At 38.4% G+C, this 19,039-nt stretch overlaps 1 protein-coding gene across 3 annotated transcripts in view; it reads left to right on the top strand.

Annotated features, from left to right (window-relative positions):
* Window positions 1-1,292: 1,292 nt before the first annotated feature.
* CCDC90B (coiled-coil domain containing 90B) overlaps window positions 1,293-19,039 on the top strand; it is a 50,125-nt gene continuing 32,378 nt past the window's right edge. For 2 of the 3 annotated variants that reach the window (XR_005020878.1, XM_036860057.1), the window contains exon 1: window positions 1,293-1,792. Coding sequence is in view for 1 of the 3 variants with exons in the window: in XM_036860057.1 (XP_036715952.1) it covers window positions 1,693-1,792 (100 nt within the window). In the remaining 2 variants the exon portion in view is untranslated. The remainder of the gene's footprint in view (window positions 1,793-19,039) is intronic. The other variant, XM_036860058.1, reaches the window with a different exon arrangement.

Consider the following 19,039-nt stretch of genomic DNA (forward strand, 5'->3'; position numbering starts at 1 on the left):
GCATACAAATAATAGCAACAATGGAGAATTTGGAAACACAGGAGCCTTAGGAAGGTCTCAGGAAGTGGCTAAATCTATTAGCTGAATACCACCTGGACTCTCACTCCATCTGCTATCTCTGTTTCTGCCTTTCTGTACTTCTCTGGCAAAAATGTAACTGTGCCAGCTCCCAAATTCACTTGCTGTAGTTCCAGCGAACTTCAGAAGATGATTAAGAATCCCTGAATCCAATCGCCAATTCCATATTCAATTCCAAAGAATATGATTGGCCCATCATCAACACTGTGTATTTGTGTTGGGGAGAGAATTTTACAGTAATATAAATAATAAGAGGTATTTTAATATAAAAGAGGTACACTTTTTTTCATAATCATTACTGAACTTAAGGTAATTTGTGTTCCCACTTACTGATCTATATCTCCCAGGCTGTGAGCAGCTGGAGTTATTTTTATTACCAATGCCTGTTGACTTTACTCATATCGTTTAACAGAATTATAGTCATATTGGGTATATATATGTATATATTCAATTTTTCGAGTTTTATATATATTATTAAAATTGTTTTCCAAATATGTTGTACTAACATAAATTCCTGCCAGCAGCTTGAGTGACCCTATCTGATGGCTTATTTGGTAGAATTGATCATTATTTTTCAGAAAATCTTTAACAGGTAAGAATGGTCTATCTTTAGGTTTTACTTTTTTTTTAACTGGTGAGATTAAACTTTTTTTTTTAGCCATTTATATTTCCTCTCCATTTATTTTCTGTTAAAGCCCTGGCAGGAATCAAGCGTTCTTTTAATGTGCCTCAGTGCTTAGAATAGGGCTTGTCAAGAAGCTGACACTCACAAAGCTCTGAAAACAAACTCACAGATTGACCAACCCAGTGGTAACTGTTTTACATCCTTGTAAGAATAATTAAGCCACTAAAACCTAACAATTGTTTACCATTTTAGAATTTACACAGAATATATTGGCATATTTGAACCCACAACTACTGTGTGTTGTTATTTTCAACATTTTACCATGTGGGGAAAAGTCTGGAGTACTGAGGTCTGATAGGGATAAAGGTTTAAAATCTGGTCTACCGTAGAAACGAAGGAATTCGGCTTCCCTGAAGAAAGCGACTAAACCAAATACATTTCGTCCTCCTGTACACGAGAGGGCGAAGCAGCAGGATATGAAGCAGCAGGAATGAGGGGCCCGCGGGACTACACTTCCCAGAAGGTCTCTGCGCGATCCCCCGGGATGCTCAGCGGCCGAGGATTGCACTTCCCAGGTTGCCGTGCGGCTAGACGTGACTCCGTCGCCCACTGAGCCAAACTGGAAATGGGCACTGGCTCTCCGGTGGGAGTTGGCTGTTGAGCTGTACATCTCATTGCCTGGAAACGGGAGCCGGAAGGTTCTCAAACAAGATTCCGCTTTCTTAGGGCGGTAACGGCGTGCACGGGTTGGGGAAGGGAGGTGGGAGAAGCGGAGCCGCTCTGAACCATGCTAGGGAACTGTGGGTCAGTCTGTGAAGAGGCCCAGCTTTGCGGGACAGCGGTGCGAGCCTGCGCCGAGAGACGTTCTTGTGACCGGCGGAAAACTACATTTCCCAGCATCCTCTCGGTACCAGAACTACCTTACCCAAAAGCCTGAACGCTATTCATCCAGCTTTTCGCCCTTCCCCGCCAGCTGGAAAGCCGAAGACATGTGGGGTCGCTGGTTTGGGCGGCTCCTGCGTTCTGAAGGCAGCGGGGGCTGCTGGGTTTCAGCTCCCCGCGGGCGTTTTTCCCCGGCCCTGAGGAGAGGTGAGAAAAGGCACCGCATCACCTATGCCTGCGTGCTCTGTAGAAAGACGGTGCCCGTGGTTCGTGCCTGCTCGGGCGAGCGTGAGGCGAGGGTGCCACGCCTTCCAGCCCACTCCGGGTCCTGGCTACGCTGCTCCCGGGCCTCGCCCCGAGGGATTGAGGCGAGAGGGTCGAGGACGGAGAAGAGGACCGCCTTCCTCTTCGGAGGGCTTGCCTCTGAAGGCCTGGCTTCCCGCCTGGCCCCGCCACTAGAGCCCCGCCAGGCGTCTTTCTGAACCCTTCTCCTTATTATTATCAAATGGGGCGGATAATCCCCGCCCTCTCGTAGGTGTGTCGGGAGCAACCGTAAGGTAATCTGTGTTCGGAGAGGCCGGATATCTTTCGCGGCCTGTTCAGACTTAGACTGTGTTGCTTACGTGCGGTCCTCGAACCCAGGTCTCTGGTAAACTACAGCGTACATTTCAGGTCAGGTGCGCTTTATTTTCGCTGATTTTCAGTACTCTGTAATCACCTAGTAGCCTTTAAAAAAAAAAAGGAAAGAAAAGAAAACGGGAATGCCGTAACTACAAGGGTTGACTGGGAGGCGCAGCTGTTAGCAGTGTGTCCTGGACGTCTGACTTTATTGAGAGACGTTTCCAGAATCTTTTTTCCCCTAATTTTAAAACTCTTTAAGGTTGTCCGCAGAGTAGGCACTTCGTAATAACCATTGTCTGTCCACCTTAAATCTTCAGTGCCGGGTGAACTGAGCCGCCCAGTACCACTACTTTGTGCTGTTTTGCTCATTGTTTCGTTTTACTCACCCAGCGAGACTGCAGCTGTAGATCCCCTATCTATAAGACCAATGTTTAGTTCCCAGGGTCCTTGGCAAGGTATTTGTACATATTCAGGTGTTTAGTATACACGCACATTATGATGGGCTTTACAAAATGGACGTAGCATTTTTTTGAACCCTGGGAAATCACCGCAGTCTCAATCCTTTGTAAACTTTTAGAGCTAATATGATTTGTGTCCCTCTTCACTAAACAAATATTTATTGAGTGTTTACTGTGTACAAGTAGTTTAAGCTTGCCTCATAATGTCAGTAATCAAGGAATTTGAAACCTTGACCTCTGACCAAGGGAAGGGTCTTAGTTAACTATCATCTAGTCACATTCCCTATTTAAAGATAAAGGAAGGCACAGGAAGGTGATGTTATTTGTCTAAGTTTTGTGACCAGTAGTGCTGGATTCCTAGTTCATTACTACTTCCCAAACTTAGCAGAACATTAAAAACACCGGGGGTGCTTTCAAAAACACAGATTTTTTTGGCCCTCCCGCAGAACTACTGAGTCAGTCTGGAGAGGTGGAGCCCATAGATCTCTGTGTTAGTTTATTATTTAATATATTAATCCTGATAATTTGATGCATCTAGCAAAGCATACGTCTACATACCAGCATGTAAAAATATATATTAATGATCACCCACGTCACTGAAGTGTTGCAGCTCTGAAGTTAGCAGTAAATTTTTAAAATTCTTTAAGTATAGTTGATTTACAATGTTGTGTTAGTTTCAGCAGAGTGACTCAGTTATATATATATATATATATATATATATATATATACACACACACACACACACATATATATATTCTTTTTCAGATTCTTTTCCATTATACTTTATTTTTTTCTTTTTAAAAACTTTTTATTGAAATATAGTTGATTTACAATGTTGTGTTAGTTCCAAATGTATAGGAGAGTGATTCAGTTATACATATATATATTCTTTTTTTACATTATCTCCCATTATAGGTTATTACAAGGTATTGAGTATATCCATTATACTTTATTACAAGATATTAAATATAGTTCCCTGTGCTGTATAGTAGGACCTTGTTTTTTGAATCTATTTTATTGATATATATAGTAGTTTGTATCTGCTAAACCCAAACCCCTAATTTATCCCTCCTCCCACCCTTTCCCCTTCGGTAACCATAAGTTTGTTTTCTATGTCTGTGAACCTGTTTCTGTTTTGTAAATAAGTTCATTTGTATTGTATTAGATGCCACATGTAAGTGATATCATATGATATTTGTCATTCTCTCTCTGACTTCATTTAGTATGATAGTCTCTAGGTCCATCCATGTTGCTGCAAACAGCATTATTTCATTCTTTTTTATGGCTGAGTAATATTCCGTTGTACCACATCTTCTTTATCCATTCATCCATCAGTGGACATTTATGTTGCTTCCATGTCCTAGCTATTGTAAATAGTGCTTCAGTGAACATTGGGGTGCATGTATCTTTTCGAATTATGGCTTCCTCTGGATATATGCTCAGGAGTAGGATTGCTGGATCATATGGTAGCTCTGTTTTTATTTTTTTAAGGAAACTTCATACTGTTCTCCACAGTGGCTGTACCAATTGATATTCCCACCAACAGTGTAGGAAGGTTCCCTTCTCTCCACACCCTCTCCAGCATTTATTGTGTGTAGATTTTTTTGATGATGGCCATTCTGACCGGTGTGAGGTGATACCTCACTGTAGTTTTGATTTGCATTTCTCTAATAATTAGTGATGTTGAGCATCTTTTCATGTGCTTTTGGCCATCTGTATGTCTTCTTTGGAGAAATGTCTATTTAGATCTTCTGCCCATTTTTTGATTGGATTGTTTGTTTTTTTGATATTGAGCTGCATGAGCTGTTTGTATATTTTGGAGATTAATCCCTTGTCAGTCACTTCGTTTGCAAATATTTTCTCCCATTCTAAGGGTGGTCTTCGTTTTGTTTATGGTTTCCTTTGCTGTGCAGAAGCTTTTAAGTTTAATTAGGTCCCACTTATTTATTTTTACTTTTACTTCTATTGCCTTGGGAGACTGACCAAAGAAAACATTGATATGATTTATGGCAGAGAATGTTTTGTCTATGTTCTCTTCTAGGAGTTTTATGGTGTCACGTCTTACATTTAAGTCTTTAAGCCATTTTGAGTTTATTTTTGTGTATGGTGTGAGGGAGTGGGGTTTTTTTGTTTTTGGGGTTTTTTTTTTTTTTTTTGGTTGCGCCACGCAACATGCGGGGTCCTTAGTTCCCCAACCAGGGATGGAACCCATGCCCCCTGCAGTGGAAGTACAGAGTCTTAACCACTGGACCACCAGGGAAGTCCTGGGAGTGTCCTAACTTCATTGATTTACCTGCAGCTGTCCAGCTTTCCCAGCACCACTTGCTAAAGAGACTGCCTTTTCTCTGTTGTGTATTCTTGCCTCAGTTGTCAAAGATTAATTCATCATAGGTGTGTGGGTTTATTTCTGGGCTCTCTGTTCTGTTCCATTGATCCATATGTCTCTTTTTGTGCAATACCATGCTGTTAGGATTACTGTAAGCTTTATAGTATTGTCTGAAGTCTTGGAGGGTTATGCCTCCAGCTTTGTTCTTTTTCCTCAGGATTACTTTGGCAGTTCTGGGTGTGTTTTTTTTTTTTTTTTTGTGGTTCCATATAAATTTTAGGATTATTTGTTCTAGTTCTGTGAAAAATGTCATGGGTAATTTGATAGGGATCGCATTAAATCTGTAGATTGCTTTGGGTACTATGGCCATTTTAACAATATTAATTCTTCCAATCCAAGAGCATGGGATATCTTTCCATTTCTTTGAATCACCTTCAGTTTCCTTTATCAGTGTTTTATAGTTCTCAGCATATAAGTCTTTCACCTCCTTGGTCAGGTTTATTCCTAAGTTTTTGTTTTGTTTTGTTTTGTTTTGATGCAGTTTTAAAAGGGATTGTTGTCTTACTTTCCCTTTCTGATATTTCTTTGTTAGTGTAAAGAAGTGCAACCAATTTCTGTATGTTAATCTTGTATCCTGGTACCTTGCTGAGTTTGTTTATCAGTTCTGGTAGTTATTGTGTGGAGTCTTTAGGGTTTTATGTATATAGTGTCATGTCATGTGCATATAATGACAACTTTATTTCTTCTAATTTGGATACCTTTTCTTTTTCTTGTCTGATTGCTGTGGCTGGAACTTCCAGTACTATGTTGAATAGAAGTGGTGAGAGTGGGCATCCTTGTCTTATTCCAGATTTTAGTGGGAAGGCTTTTAGCTTTTCACCATTGAGTTATGTCGGTTGTGGGACTGTCATAAATAGCTTTTATTATGTTGAGACATGTTCCCTTTATACCCACTGTGGCAAGAGTTTTTATCATGAATGGATGTTGAATTTTATCAAGTGCATTTTCTGCATCTGTTGAGACACTCGTGGGTTTTTTTGTATTTTTTTCTGTTGGTGTGGTTTATCACATTGATTAATATGCATATGTTGAACCATCTTTATGATCCTGGGATGAATCCAACTTGATCATGGTGTATGATCCTTTTTATGTGTTGTTGGATTCGGTTTGCTATTATTTTGTTGAGAATTTTTTCATCTATATTCATCAAAGATATTTGGCCTATAATTTTTTTTTTTTGGTAGTGTCTTTGTGTTGTTTTGGTATCAGGGTGATGGTGGCTTCATAGGATGACTTTGGAAGTGTTCCCTCCTCTTCAGTCTTTTGGAAGAGTTTGAGAAGGATCAGTATAAGTTCTTCTTTGTATGTTTGGTAGAATTCTCCAGTGAACCCATCCCAGTCCAGGACTTTTGTTTGCAGGGAGTTTTTAAATTATACATTCTAATTCACTTCTAGCAATTGGTTTGTTTGTATTCTCTCTTCTTGATTCAGTTTTGGTGTGCTCTATGTTTCTAGAAACTTGTCCATTTTGTTTAGGTTGACGAATTTATTGGCACATAATTATTCATAGTATTCTCTTACAGTTTTTTTTATTTCTGCAGTTTCAGTTGTTATTTCTCCTCTTTCATTTCTCATTTTGTTTATCTGGGTCCTCTCCCTTTTCTTCTTGGTGAGCCTGGCCAGATTTGTAGATATTGTTTATCCTTTCAAAAAACCAGCTCTTGGTTTTTTGTTTGTTTGTTTTTAAGATTATTCTTTTTGTTTTGGTTTGGCCATGCCACGCAGCTTGCAAGATCTTAGTTCCCCGACCAGGGATCAAACCCTTTCCCTCTGCAGTGGAAGCGCGGAGCCCTAACCATTGGGCCATCAGGGAATTCCCCAGCTCTTGGTTTTATTGATTTTTTTTTCCTACTTTCTTTTAATCTCTGTTTATTTTCTCTCTCTTTCTCCCTCTTTTTTTTTTTTTTTTTTGCTCCATGCCGCATGGCTTGTGGGATCTTAGTTCCCCAACCGGGGATCGAACCCAGGCCCTCGGCAGTGAAAGCACGGAGTCCTAACCACTGGATCAACAGGGAATCCCTTTTTTTTAAAATTAATCTTTACTTTGTTTACTAATTTATTTTGGCCATGCTGTGACTTGTGAGATCTTAGTTCCCTGACCAGGGATTGAACCCAGGCCAAGGCAATGAAAGTGCCAAGTCCTAACCACTGCACACTAGGGAACTCCTTATTTTCTCTCTGATCTTTATTATTTGCTTCCTCTGCTGACTTCAGGTTTTGTTCTTTTTCTAATTCTTGTAGCTGGTAGGTTAGGTTATTTGAGATTTTTCTTGTTTTTTTGAAGAAGGCCTGTATCGCTATTAACTTCCCTGTTAGAACTGCTTTTGCTGTATCTATAGATTTTTTATGGTTGTGTTTTCATTGTCATTTGTCTCAAGATATTTTTAAATTTCCTCTTTGATTTTGTCATTGACCCACTGGTTTTTTAGTAGCACGTTGTTTACCCACCATGTGATGTTTCTTTTTCTGTGGTTGATTTCTAATTTCTTGCCATTGTAGTCAAAAAAGATGCTTGAAATAATTTCTATTCTCTTAAATTTTTGGAGGTTTGTTTTGTGTCCTAGTGTATGGTCTGTCCTAGAGTATATTCCATGTGTGCTTGAAAAGAATGTGTATTCTGGGGGGTTTTTTTGATGTAATGTCCTAAAGATATCAGTTAAGTCTAATTGTTCTATTGTGTCCTTTAGGATCTCTGTTGCCTCACTGATCTTCTGTCTGGATGATCTGTCCATTGATGTCAGTGCAGTGTTAAAGTCTCCCACTATTATTGTATTTCCATCAGTTTCTCCCTTTATGACTGTTAGTATTTGTTTTATGTATTTAGGTGCTCCTATATTGGGTGTGTATATGTTAATGAGTGTAATATCCTTTTCTTGTATTGATTCTTTTATCATTATACAGTGTCCTTCTTTATTTTCCTTTATGAGCTTTGTTTTACAGTCTATATTGTCTGATATGAGTATTGCTACCCCTGCTGTCTTTTCATTTCCATTTGTATGAAGTGTCTTTTTCCCCTCACTTTCAGTCTATGTGTGTCTTTGCCCTGAAGTGGGTTTCTTGTAGGCAGCATAATGTAGGTTCTTGTTTTATTACCCAGTCTGCCACTCGTGATTGGAACATTTAGTTCATTGACATTTAAGGTAATTATTGAAAAAATAAATATGTATTTATTGCCATTTTAAACCTTGTTTTCCAGTTGATTTTGTATTTCTTCTTTGTTTCTTTTGCTTTTTGTATTTCTTTTTGTTGCTTGATGGTTTTCTTTTGTATTATGCTTGAGTACCTTTCTTTTTGGTGTCTGTGAATTTACTGTATGTTTGATTTGTGGTTACCTGGTTTCCAAATATGTTAACCCATTACTATGTCTACTTGCTTTAGACTGGTAGTTATATAAGCTCCAACGCAGTCTAAAAGATCAACATTTTTGTACTCCCTTTGCCCACATTTTGTGATTTTGATGTCCTATTTTACATCTTCATGTTCATCCTTTTCTGTGCATTGTAGTTATAAGCACTTTCATGAAATTTTTTTCTTAATCTCTGTAGTGGTTTATTTAAGTGATTTACTTTCCTATTGTGGTTTTCTCTTTCCTATAGATTCTTGCTTCTCTATTTAGAGAACACTTTTCAATATTTCTTTTAGGATAGGTCTAGTATTACTGTATTCTTTTAGTTTTTGGTTGTCTGAGAAATTTTTTCTCTCTCCTTCTATTCTAAATGGAAATATTGCTGGGTAGAGTATCCTAGGTTGCAGGGTTTTCACTTACTTTGAATATATCTTGCCACTCACTTCAGGCCTGTAACGTTTCTATAGAGAAATCAGCTGATAGCCTTATGGGGGTTCTCTTGTAACTAATTCTTTATTTTTCTCTTGCTGCCTTTAGAATCCTCTCTTTTTAACTTTTGCCATTTTAACTATAAAATATCTTGGTGTAGGTCTGTTTGAGTTTATCTTGTTTGGGACCCTCTTGCTTCCTGTACCTGGATATCTGTTTCCTTCTTTAGGCTTGGGAAGTTTTCAGCCGTAATTTTTTCAAATACACTTTCAATCCCCTTTTCTGTTTTTTCTCCTTCTGGGATCCCTATTACGCATAGATTGGCACACTTTATATTATCCCATAGGTCTTTTATGTTGCTTTCATCTTTTTTTTTAATTTGTCTTTCTGTCTGCTGTTCTGATTGGGTGATTTCCATTACTCCGTCTTCCAGATCACTTCTTTATTCCTCTGCATTATTTAGTTTCCTGTTTATTGCCTTTAGTTTGGTTTTCATCTCAGCAAATTAGTTTTCTAGTTTAATTGGCTCCTCTTTATAGTTTCTAGTTCCTTGTTACAGTGATCTGTATTTCTATCAATAACTATTCTTAATTCCTTCAGTATTTTTATTACCTCCTTTTTGAACTCGGCATTTAGTAGGCTGTACAGGTCTGTTTCATTGTTTCTTCTTTCAAGCTAGTTCTCTTGATCCTCTAATTGGGGGTGGTTCTGCTGCTGCTTAATTTTACTTATATTTCTCTGACTGAATTTAGGAGAAACAGTTATCTACTGTGGTCTTGAAGGGCTGTTTTTATGTTGGTGTGTCCCTGCATAGCCTCCATGCGTCTAATATTTTTGGTGTGAGGACACTTTTTAGTATGGATGCCTGCCACGTATCTCCTCAGTGTGTTCTGGTCGTTATCCCCTTGATAAGGGGGTGTGATTGGTGTTGTGGTAACCAGAGCCTGCATTGGATGTTGAGCATGGTCTCATCTTTGGTCTGGTTGTCACAGCCCTGTCAGGGGCAGGGTTTGTTTGCTCCCCAGTTGTTGGAGTAGAAGCCCCTAGATCCATGTCTGAGCTGTGGTGTAAGGTATGCAGGACTGGAGCACTTCTTCTGGTAGAGGAGCTACTGAATATGCCTCCGCAGGAGCTGTCCACCAGGAAGTGCACTCTGTCCTGTTGCCTGTCATCCACGTGTGCTCACAGAGTACACTGTTGTTGGCACTGCACTTGGCCCCACCTCAGCTGTCGGAATGCAGCAATCAGCCCAAATGTTCCTCAGGCGCTATGCTTACAAAGCCACCAGCACAGGTCCCTAGTGCATTTCCGTTGCAATCACACAGGCACCAGTACTGCTGTGGGAGCCACGGAATTAGCCCAGCCCCCAGCCCCACCCCTGTGTGCATGCTAATGCCAGACCTGCCCCAGCCATGGAAACACCAGTAATCAGCTCGGATGACCCACAGGCACTGAGCTTACAAAGACACCAGCATCATAAATCTGCCAAACTCTCACATCCTTGGAGACATGGCTCAGGTTTCAGCCCCACCTCTGGATATGGGCAACCCACTGGCACTTGCACGTTCCCAGAGCTAGTAGAGTCAGAACCACACCAGCTGTGAGCATGCTGAGAATCAGGCTGCTATGGTGGGATATCTCCTCTCCCTTCACACATGCATTAACAGTGGGGCTTCTGTGGCAGACCCAGGCTCCGTCCTGCACACACTCCCAGTTGCAGCCTGGACCACACTCCAGCAGCTTTGTGCTATCTCTTCTCGGACAACATCAGTCCTCTCCCCGGGTCTGTCTGCTGAAGCTCGAGTTTCAGCACCCAGCCCCCAGGTGCACTAGCAGATGGGCGTCTCAGGATGGGGAGTGCAGTGAGGTGGCCAGGACTGGCTGTGCTGGTCTCTGTTCTGCATGCTGCAAGCCAGTTGCTGCACTATTCCCTGAGTCTCTGAAGCACCCTATCTATTCCGGCTGATCTCCCAGCCAGTGAAGGGGGTTCCCAGAGTGAGAGAACCTTTTTTCTTTCACAGCTTCCTCCCAGGGGCATAGGTCCTGTCCCAATTCTTTTTTTTTTTTTTCCTTTAGTCCTATTGCGTTACATGGTGATCTTTCTTGAAGCTTTGATTGTATCAGATCTGCCAGTGTTCAGTGGGTATTCTGTGAGAATTGTTCCACATGTAGATGGATTTTTGATGTATTTGTGGGAGGAGGTGAGCTCCACGCCCTTCTATTTTGCCATCTTGATCTCTCCCCTGAGACAAATATTCCTCACTCGGGCCATCTGAGAAATGATTCTTAGTTTCTTTGCATGTGATTTACATATAACTCACATGCCTACACAAAATATTACCAGCTGCCTCTGCAGTTTTCCTACTCAGGAAAGAAAGCAGACCACTGTCAGAGTGAGGGAGGTGAGGGATGAAGAGCAGCAGCTATGTGTGGACTCTACAGTGTGCTTCGGTTTTACATTTTTTCTCAACTTTGATTCTTTGAAGAGCTAAAGAAGACACAGAGTACAAATGTTGAAGAATATATTTATTATCGTTATTGTTTTCATAGAACTTTGACCTATAGTGGCTGCTTTGACTTAGAAATCTGACCGTGCATCAGGGCTACCTGTTGATTTTAAAGCATTATAGGCTTGGACTGTACCTCAGAACTACTACACAAATAACTCTAAAAGTTATGTTTAGGTATATTTATTCTTCAAAATCCTTACGGTTGAGTCTGATATACAGATAGGGTTGAGAACCACTGGCCTACAGGATAAACTTTAAATACCATTGCATTGCAAGCCATGATCTTCACAGTCTGGGCCAGTCTATCTTTCTAGTCCATTCTCCCTATTCCCTGTATCTACTCTCCTACCTTTGTAGCAGTATTATAGAACTTGTCATTCTCCAGACATCAGATTTTCTTTTAATCTTCCTGAATGTTTCATTTGTTTGTTTGTTTGTTTATTTTAGCAGAATCTGACTTGTATTTCTTCTTTTGGGACACGGTATAAAAACCAGCCTGGCTGTTTTACTCTGCTTCTCTTTAGGAAGTCCAACCAGGATATACGTTATATGAACCTTTTTTTTTTTTTTTTGCCTTATGCAGCAGGTTTACATTTCCCTCATCTTCTCCATTTCCAATGTTACTCATTAAGAATAAATCTTGTTTGAGACCCCATGAATTTACAGAAATCCCCAACCTATTGCTAAAATCGCAAATCCAACTATTTTACAACTCATGAAGTGATTTTTATTGATTAATTTTAAAGGTATGAAGCATAAATATCCTTGTTAAGAGTTGGATACTGTTAAGAGTGCTGAAGAAATATCTGTATAAGGAAGGCTACCTAGTTTTTGGCTTCTTTCTAAGACGGATTTTCAGGCACCATATTTACCTGCTAAGGAAACTATTATTACCCTCGCTTGTTACCTTCAGTTTCTGGCTGTGGTTCAGGGAGGGGGAACTCAGAGCAAACCTAGTGATAGGGTGACAAATATGGTCTGATTTGCCCTGTACTATCCATCCCTCAGTTCCAGGCCAAGTAAGATGATTGGTTACTATACCTGGCACATTCTTAGAGTTGAAGAGATGGAACTGACAGTATGGGAGACTAAAATGACTTAAGTTCACAGAACAGACACCATAGAGGAGAATGTGCATAGAGAGAGAACTTCAGAGATTAGCAAAGGATCCACTTAGAGTACTTAATGGAGTAGTGAACAGTGTGTACATATGAGAAGACTGCCTGAGACTAGAGAAAGAACCACCCCATATCATATATATACCATATATGTATGCACATGCACATATATGTATAGTTATATGTATTTAGGGAGAACAGTACCCCACACACCTACAGGACCAGGAACAATGTCTGTTTCCATCAGCCAGGTGGGAAAAAACTCATGATTCATGGGACATTGGGTAGGATATATTTAAGCATTTTACCTCATTAGTTGGGGATAAATAACCCTAGACTGAGCACTACTCTGGGCCTGAATAATGTATATTAAAATCCAGACCTAAAAAAATCAAACCGTTTCTGAGTAATTTCAGTGCATTCCAGAATGAAGCTCAAGAATACTTATTATAAATATATCCACCACCAAACAAGGTAACAAACTTATTATTTAGCATCCAATCAAAAATCACCAAGCATGAAAAAATCAGGAACACACAACCCATAATGAAGAGAAAAAAATCAATCATTTGAAACCAAGCTAGAACTGACAGATGTAAGAATTATCAGACATGAACATGTTTAAAAACTTAGAAGATATGGAAAAGGTAAGAAATCTATCAAATTGAGTTTCTAGATATCAAAACTAGAAGGTTTTATATGAAAACTGCATTAGATAGAATTCCCAACAAATTTGTCTTGCAATATAACTTGGTCCTATGCATCTCTTCCATCTTGTTGTTTCTAGTTTGGTAGTCTTGATGTTGTCACAAAATAATGTTTCTTTCCTATGAAGAAACTTTTAAAAAGTAAATAAAATTCTGCTGAGCTCAGAAAAAAAAATTAGTCTTACAGAAGAGAAGATTTGAAAATTTGAAAATATAGCAGTAACAACTATCCAAAGTGTAAAAGAATGTGGGAGGAGGAGGTAGAAAAAAGGTTCCAGTGAGCTCTGAGACATCTTCAGTTGGCCTAATATATGTGTAACTTGAGGCCCAAAAAAAGAATGTGGCAAAAAAATTTTGAAGAAATGATGGGTGAAAGTTTTCAAATTTGAGGGAAACTATAAAATGACAAAGCTCAACAAACACTCAAGTACAAGGAACATGAAGAAAACTAAACCAAGGCACATCATTATAAAATTTGTTTAAAGCAAAGATCAAAAAATAATAAAAACATCCAGGAAAAAAAATTAAATAGCCATACTAAATACAGAGCAACAAAGATAAGACTGACATCAGATTTCTTCTTGTAAAAAAATGCAATTGAGAAAACATTGAGGCACCATCTATAAATTACTAAAGATAAAAAGCTGTCAAGCTAAGAATTTATTTAGGTCTTCTGCCCAAATTTTGATTGTATTATTTTTTGATATTTAGCTGTATAAACTGTATATTTTGGAAATTAATCCCTTGTCAGTTGCATCCTTTGCAGATATTTTCTCCCATTCCATAGTTTGTCTTTTTGTTTTTTGTTTATGGTTTCCTTTGCTGTGCAAAAGCTTTTACATTTAATTAGGTCTCATTTGTTTATTTTTGTTTTTATTTCCATTACTCTAGGAGACAGATCCAAAAAGATATCACTGTGATTTATGTCAAAGAGTGTTCTATGTTTTTCTTTAGGAGTTTTATAGTATCTGGTCTCACATTTAGGCCTTTAATCCATTTTGAGTTTATTTTTGTGTATGGTGTTAGAGAATGTTTTAATTTAATTCTTTTACGTGTAGCTGTCCAGTTTTCCCAGCACCACTTATTGAAGAGACTGTCCCTTCTCCATTGTATATTCTTGCCTTCTTTGTCATAGATTAATTGATCTTAAGTGCATGGGTTTATTTCTGGGCTTTGTATCCTGTTTCATTGATCAATGTGTTTGTTTTTGTGCCAGTACCATACTGTTTTGATTGTTATAGCTCTGTAGTATAGTCTGAAGTCAGGGAGCATGATTTCTCCAGCTCTGTTTTTTCTCAAGATTGTTTTGGCTATTGTGTCATCCTCAGTTTCTTTCATCAGTGTCTTATAATTTTCAGTGTACAGGTCTTCTTGCTTCCTTAGGTTTATTCCTAGGTATTTTATTCTTTTGGATGCAATGGTAAATGGGATTGTTTCCTTAAATTTCTCTTTCTGATTTTCGTTGTAGTGTGTAGAATTACAACAGATTTCTGTATATTAATATTGTATCCTGCAACTTTACCAAATTCATTGATGAGCTCTAATAGTTTATTGGTGGCGTCTTTAGGATTTTCTATGTATAGTATCATGTTGTCTGCAAACAGTGACAGTTTTACTTCTTCCTTTCCTGTTTGGATTCCTTTTACAGTAAGTCCTCTACATACAAACGAGTTCCATTCCGAGAGTGCGTTCATGAGTCCGATTTGTTTGTAAAGTCCAACAAAGTTAGCCTAGGTACCCAGCTAACACAGTCAGCTATATAGTACTGTACTGTAATAGGTTTATAATACTCTTCACACAGATAACACATGACAAACAGAAAAAATAAGAAAACATTTTTAATCTTACAGTACAGTACCTTGAAAAGTACAGTAATACAGCACAACACCTGGCATACAGGGGCTGGCATTGAGTGAACAAGCAAGAAGAGTTACTGACTGGAGAAGGGAGAGGAGGTGGGAGATGGTAGAGCTGAAGGATCATCAGCAACAGGAGACAGAGAGCAAGCTGCAATTTCACTCATGCCTGACATTGATGGAATACACATTCACATCTTCGAAAGTTTGCAACTTTCAAAGAAGCTTTGTGTGTAGGGGACTTACTGTATTTGTGTTTTTTCTCTGCTGTGGCTAGGACTTCCAAAACTATGTTGAATAAAAGTGGCAAGAGTGGGCATTTTGTCTTGTTCCTGATCTCAGAGGTAATTCTTTCAGCTTTTCACTGTTGAGTATGATGTTACCTATGGCTTTGTCATATGTGGCCTTTATTATGTTGAGATATGTTCCCTCCATGCCCATTTTCTGGAGAGCTTTTATCATAAATGGATGTTGAATTTTATCAAAAGCTTTTTCTGCATCTATTGAGACAATCATATGTTTTTTATCTTCCAGTTTTTTAATGTGGTGTATCACACTGATTGATTTGTGGATACTGAAAAATCCTTGCATCCCTGACCTAAATCCCACTTAATCATGGCATATCCTTTTATTGTATCATTGGATTCCGTTTGCTAGTAATATGTTGAGGATTTTTGCATTTATGTTCATCAGTGATATTGGCCTGTAATTTTCTTTTTCTGTGATAGCTTTTTTTTAAATTTAATTTTATTTATTTTTTTATACACCAGGTTCTTATTAGTCATCCATTTTATACACATCAGTGTATACATGTCAATCCCAATCTCCCAGTTCATCACACCACCACCCCCACCCCCTGCCGCTTTCCCCCCTTAGTGTCCATACGTTTGTTCTCTACATCTGTTTCTCAGTTTCTGTCCTGCAGAGTGGTTCATCTGTACCATTTTTCTAGGTTCCACATATATGCATTAATATACGACGTTTGTTTTTCTCTTTCTGACTTACTTCACTCTGTACGACAGTCTCTAAATCCATCCACGTCTCTACAAATGACCCAATTTCGTTCCTTTTTATGGCTGAGTAATATTCCATTGTATATATGTACCACATCTTCTTTATCCATTCTTCTGTCGATGGGCATTTAGGTTGCTTCCATGACCTGGCGATTGTAAATAGTGCTGCAGTGAACATTGGGATGCATGTGTCTTTTTGAATTATGGTTTTCTCTGGGTATATGCCCAGTAGTGGGATTGCTGGGTCATATGGTAATTCTATTTTTAGTTTTTTAAGGAACCTCCATATTGTTCTCCATAGTGGCTGTATCAATTTACATTCCCATCAACAGTGCAAGAGGGTTCCCTTTTCTCCACACCCTCTCCAGCATTTGTTGCTTATAGGTTTTCTGATGATGCCCATTCTAACTGGTGTGAGGTGATACCTCATTGTAGTTTTGATTTGCATTTCTCTAATAATTAGTGATGTTGAGCAGCTTTTCATGTGCTTCTTGGCCATCTGTATGTCTTCTTTGGAGAAATGTCTATTTAGGTCTTCTGCCCATTTTTGGATTGGGTTGTTTGTTTCTTTAATATTGAGCTGCATGAGCTGTTTATATATTTTGGAGATTAATACTTTGTCCGTTGATTTGTTTGCATATATTTTCTCCCATTTTGAGGGTTGTCTTTTCATCTTGTTTATGGTTTCCTTTGCTGTGCAAAAGCTTTTAAGTTTCATTAGGTTCCATTTGTTTATTTTCTTTTTATTTCCATTACTCTAGGACGTGGATCAAGAAATACCTTGCTGTAATTTATGTCAAAGGGTGTTCTTCCTATGTTTACCTCTAAGAGTTTTATAGTGTCCAGTCTTACATTTAGGTCTCTAATCCATTTTGAGTTTATTTTTGTGTGTGGTGTTACGAGTGTTCTAATTTCATTCTTTTACATGTAGCTGTCCGGTTTTCCCAGCACCACTTATTGAAGAGACTGTCTTTTCTCCATTGTATATCCTTGCCTCCTTTGTCATAGATTAGTTGACCGTAGGTGCATGGGTTTATCTCTGGGCTTTCTATCCTGTTCCACTGATCTGTATTTCCGTTTTTGTGTCAGTACCATATTGTCTTGATTACTGTAGCTTTGTAGTATAGTCTGAAGTCAGGGAGTCTGATTCCTCCAGCTCTGTTTTTTTCCCTCATGACTGCTTTGGCTATTCGGGGTCTTTTGAATCTCCATACAAATTTTAAGATTTTTTGTTCTAGTTCTGTAAAACATGCCATTGGTAATTTGATAGGGATTGCATTGAATCTGTAGATTGCTTTGGGTAGTATAGTCATTTTCACAATATTGATTCTTCCAATCCAAAAACATGGTATAACTCGCCATCTGTTGGTATAATCTTTAATTTCTTTCATCAGTGTCTTATAGTTTTCTGCATACAGATCTTTTGTCTCCCTAGGTAGGTTTATTCCTAGGTATTTTATTCTTTTTGTTGCAATGGTAAATGGGAGTGTTTCCTTAATTTCTCTTTCAGATTTTTCATCATTAGTGTATAGGAATGCAAGAGATTTCTGTGCATTAATTTTGTATCCTGCAACTTTACCGAATTCATTGATTAGCTCTAGTAGTTTTCTGGTGGCATCTTTAGGATTCTCTATGTATAGTATCATGTCATCTGCAAACAGTGATAGTTTTACTTCTTCTTTTCCAATTTGTATTCCTTTTATTTCTTTTTCTTCTCTGATTGCCATGGCTAGGACTTCCAAAACTATGTTGAATAATAGTGGTGAGAGTGGACATCCTTGTCTTGTTCCTGATCTTAGAGGAAATGCTTTCAGTTTTTCACCATTGAGAATGATGTTTGCTGTGGGTTTGTCGTATATGGCCTTTATTATGTTGAGGTAGGTTCCCTCTATGCCCACTTTCTGGAGAGTTTTTATCATAAATGGGTGTTGAATTTTGTCAAAAGCTTTTTGTGCATCTATTGAGATGATCATATGGTTTTTCTTCTTCAATTTGTTCATATGGTGTATCACATTGATTGATTTGTGTGTATTGAAGAATCCTTGCATCCCTGGGATAAATCCCACTTGATCATGGTGTATGATCCTTTTAATGTGTTGTTGGATTCTGTTTGCTAGTATTTTGTTGAGGATTTTTGCATCTATATTCATCAGTGATATTGGTCTGTAATTTTCTTTTTTTATAATATCTTTGGTTTTGGTATCAGGGTGATGGTGGCCTCATAGAATGAGTTTGGGAGTGTTCCTTCCTCCACAAATTTTTGGAAGAGTTTGAGAAGGATGGGTGTTAGCTCTTCTCTAAATGTTTGATAGAACTCACCTGTGAAGCCATCTAGTCCTGGACTTTTGTTTGTTGGAAGATTTTTAATCACAGTTTCAATTTCATTACTTGTGATTGGTCTGTTCATATTTTCTATTTCTTCCTGGTTCAGTCTTAGGAGGTTATACCTTTCTAAGAATTTGTCCATTTCTTCCAGGTTGCCCATTTTATTGGCATAGAGTTGCTTGTAGTAGTCTCTTAGGATGCTTTGTATTTCTGCGGTGTCTGTTGTAACTTCTCCTTCTTCATTTCTAATTTTATTGATTTGAGTCCTCTCCCTCTTTTTCTTGATGAGTCTGGCCAGTGGTTTATCAATTTTGTTTATCTTCTCAAAGAACCAGCTTTTAGTTTTATTAATCTTTGCTATTGTTTTCTTTGTTTCTATTTCATTTATTTCTGCTCTGATCTTTATGGTTTCTTTCCTTCTGCTAACTTTGGGTTTCGTTTTTTCTTCTTTCTCTTGTTCCTTTAGGTGTAAGGTTAGATTGTTTATTTGAGATTTTTCTTGTTTCTTGAGGTAGGCTTGTATAGCTATAAACTTCCCTCTTAGAATTGCTTTTGCTGCATCCCATAGGTTTTGGATCCTCGTGTTTTCATTGTCATTTGTCTCTAGGTTTTTTTGATTTCCTCTTTGATTTCTTCAGTGATCACTTGGTTATTTAGTAACGTATTGTTTAGCCTCCATGTGTTT

The sequence above is a fragment of the Balaenoptera musculus genome, chromosome 8, assembly GCF_009873245.2.
Source record: "Balaenoptera musculus isolate JJ_BM4_2016_0621 chromosome 8, mBalMus1.pri.v3, whole genome shotgun sequence".
Taxonomy (NCBI): Eukaryota; Metazoa; Chordata; class Mammalia; order Artiodactyla; family Balaenopteridae; genus Balaenoptera; species Balaenoptera musculus.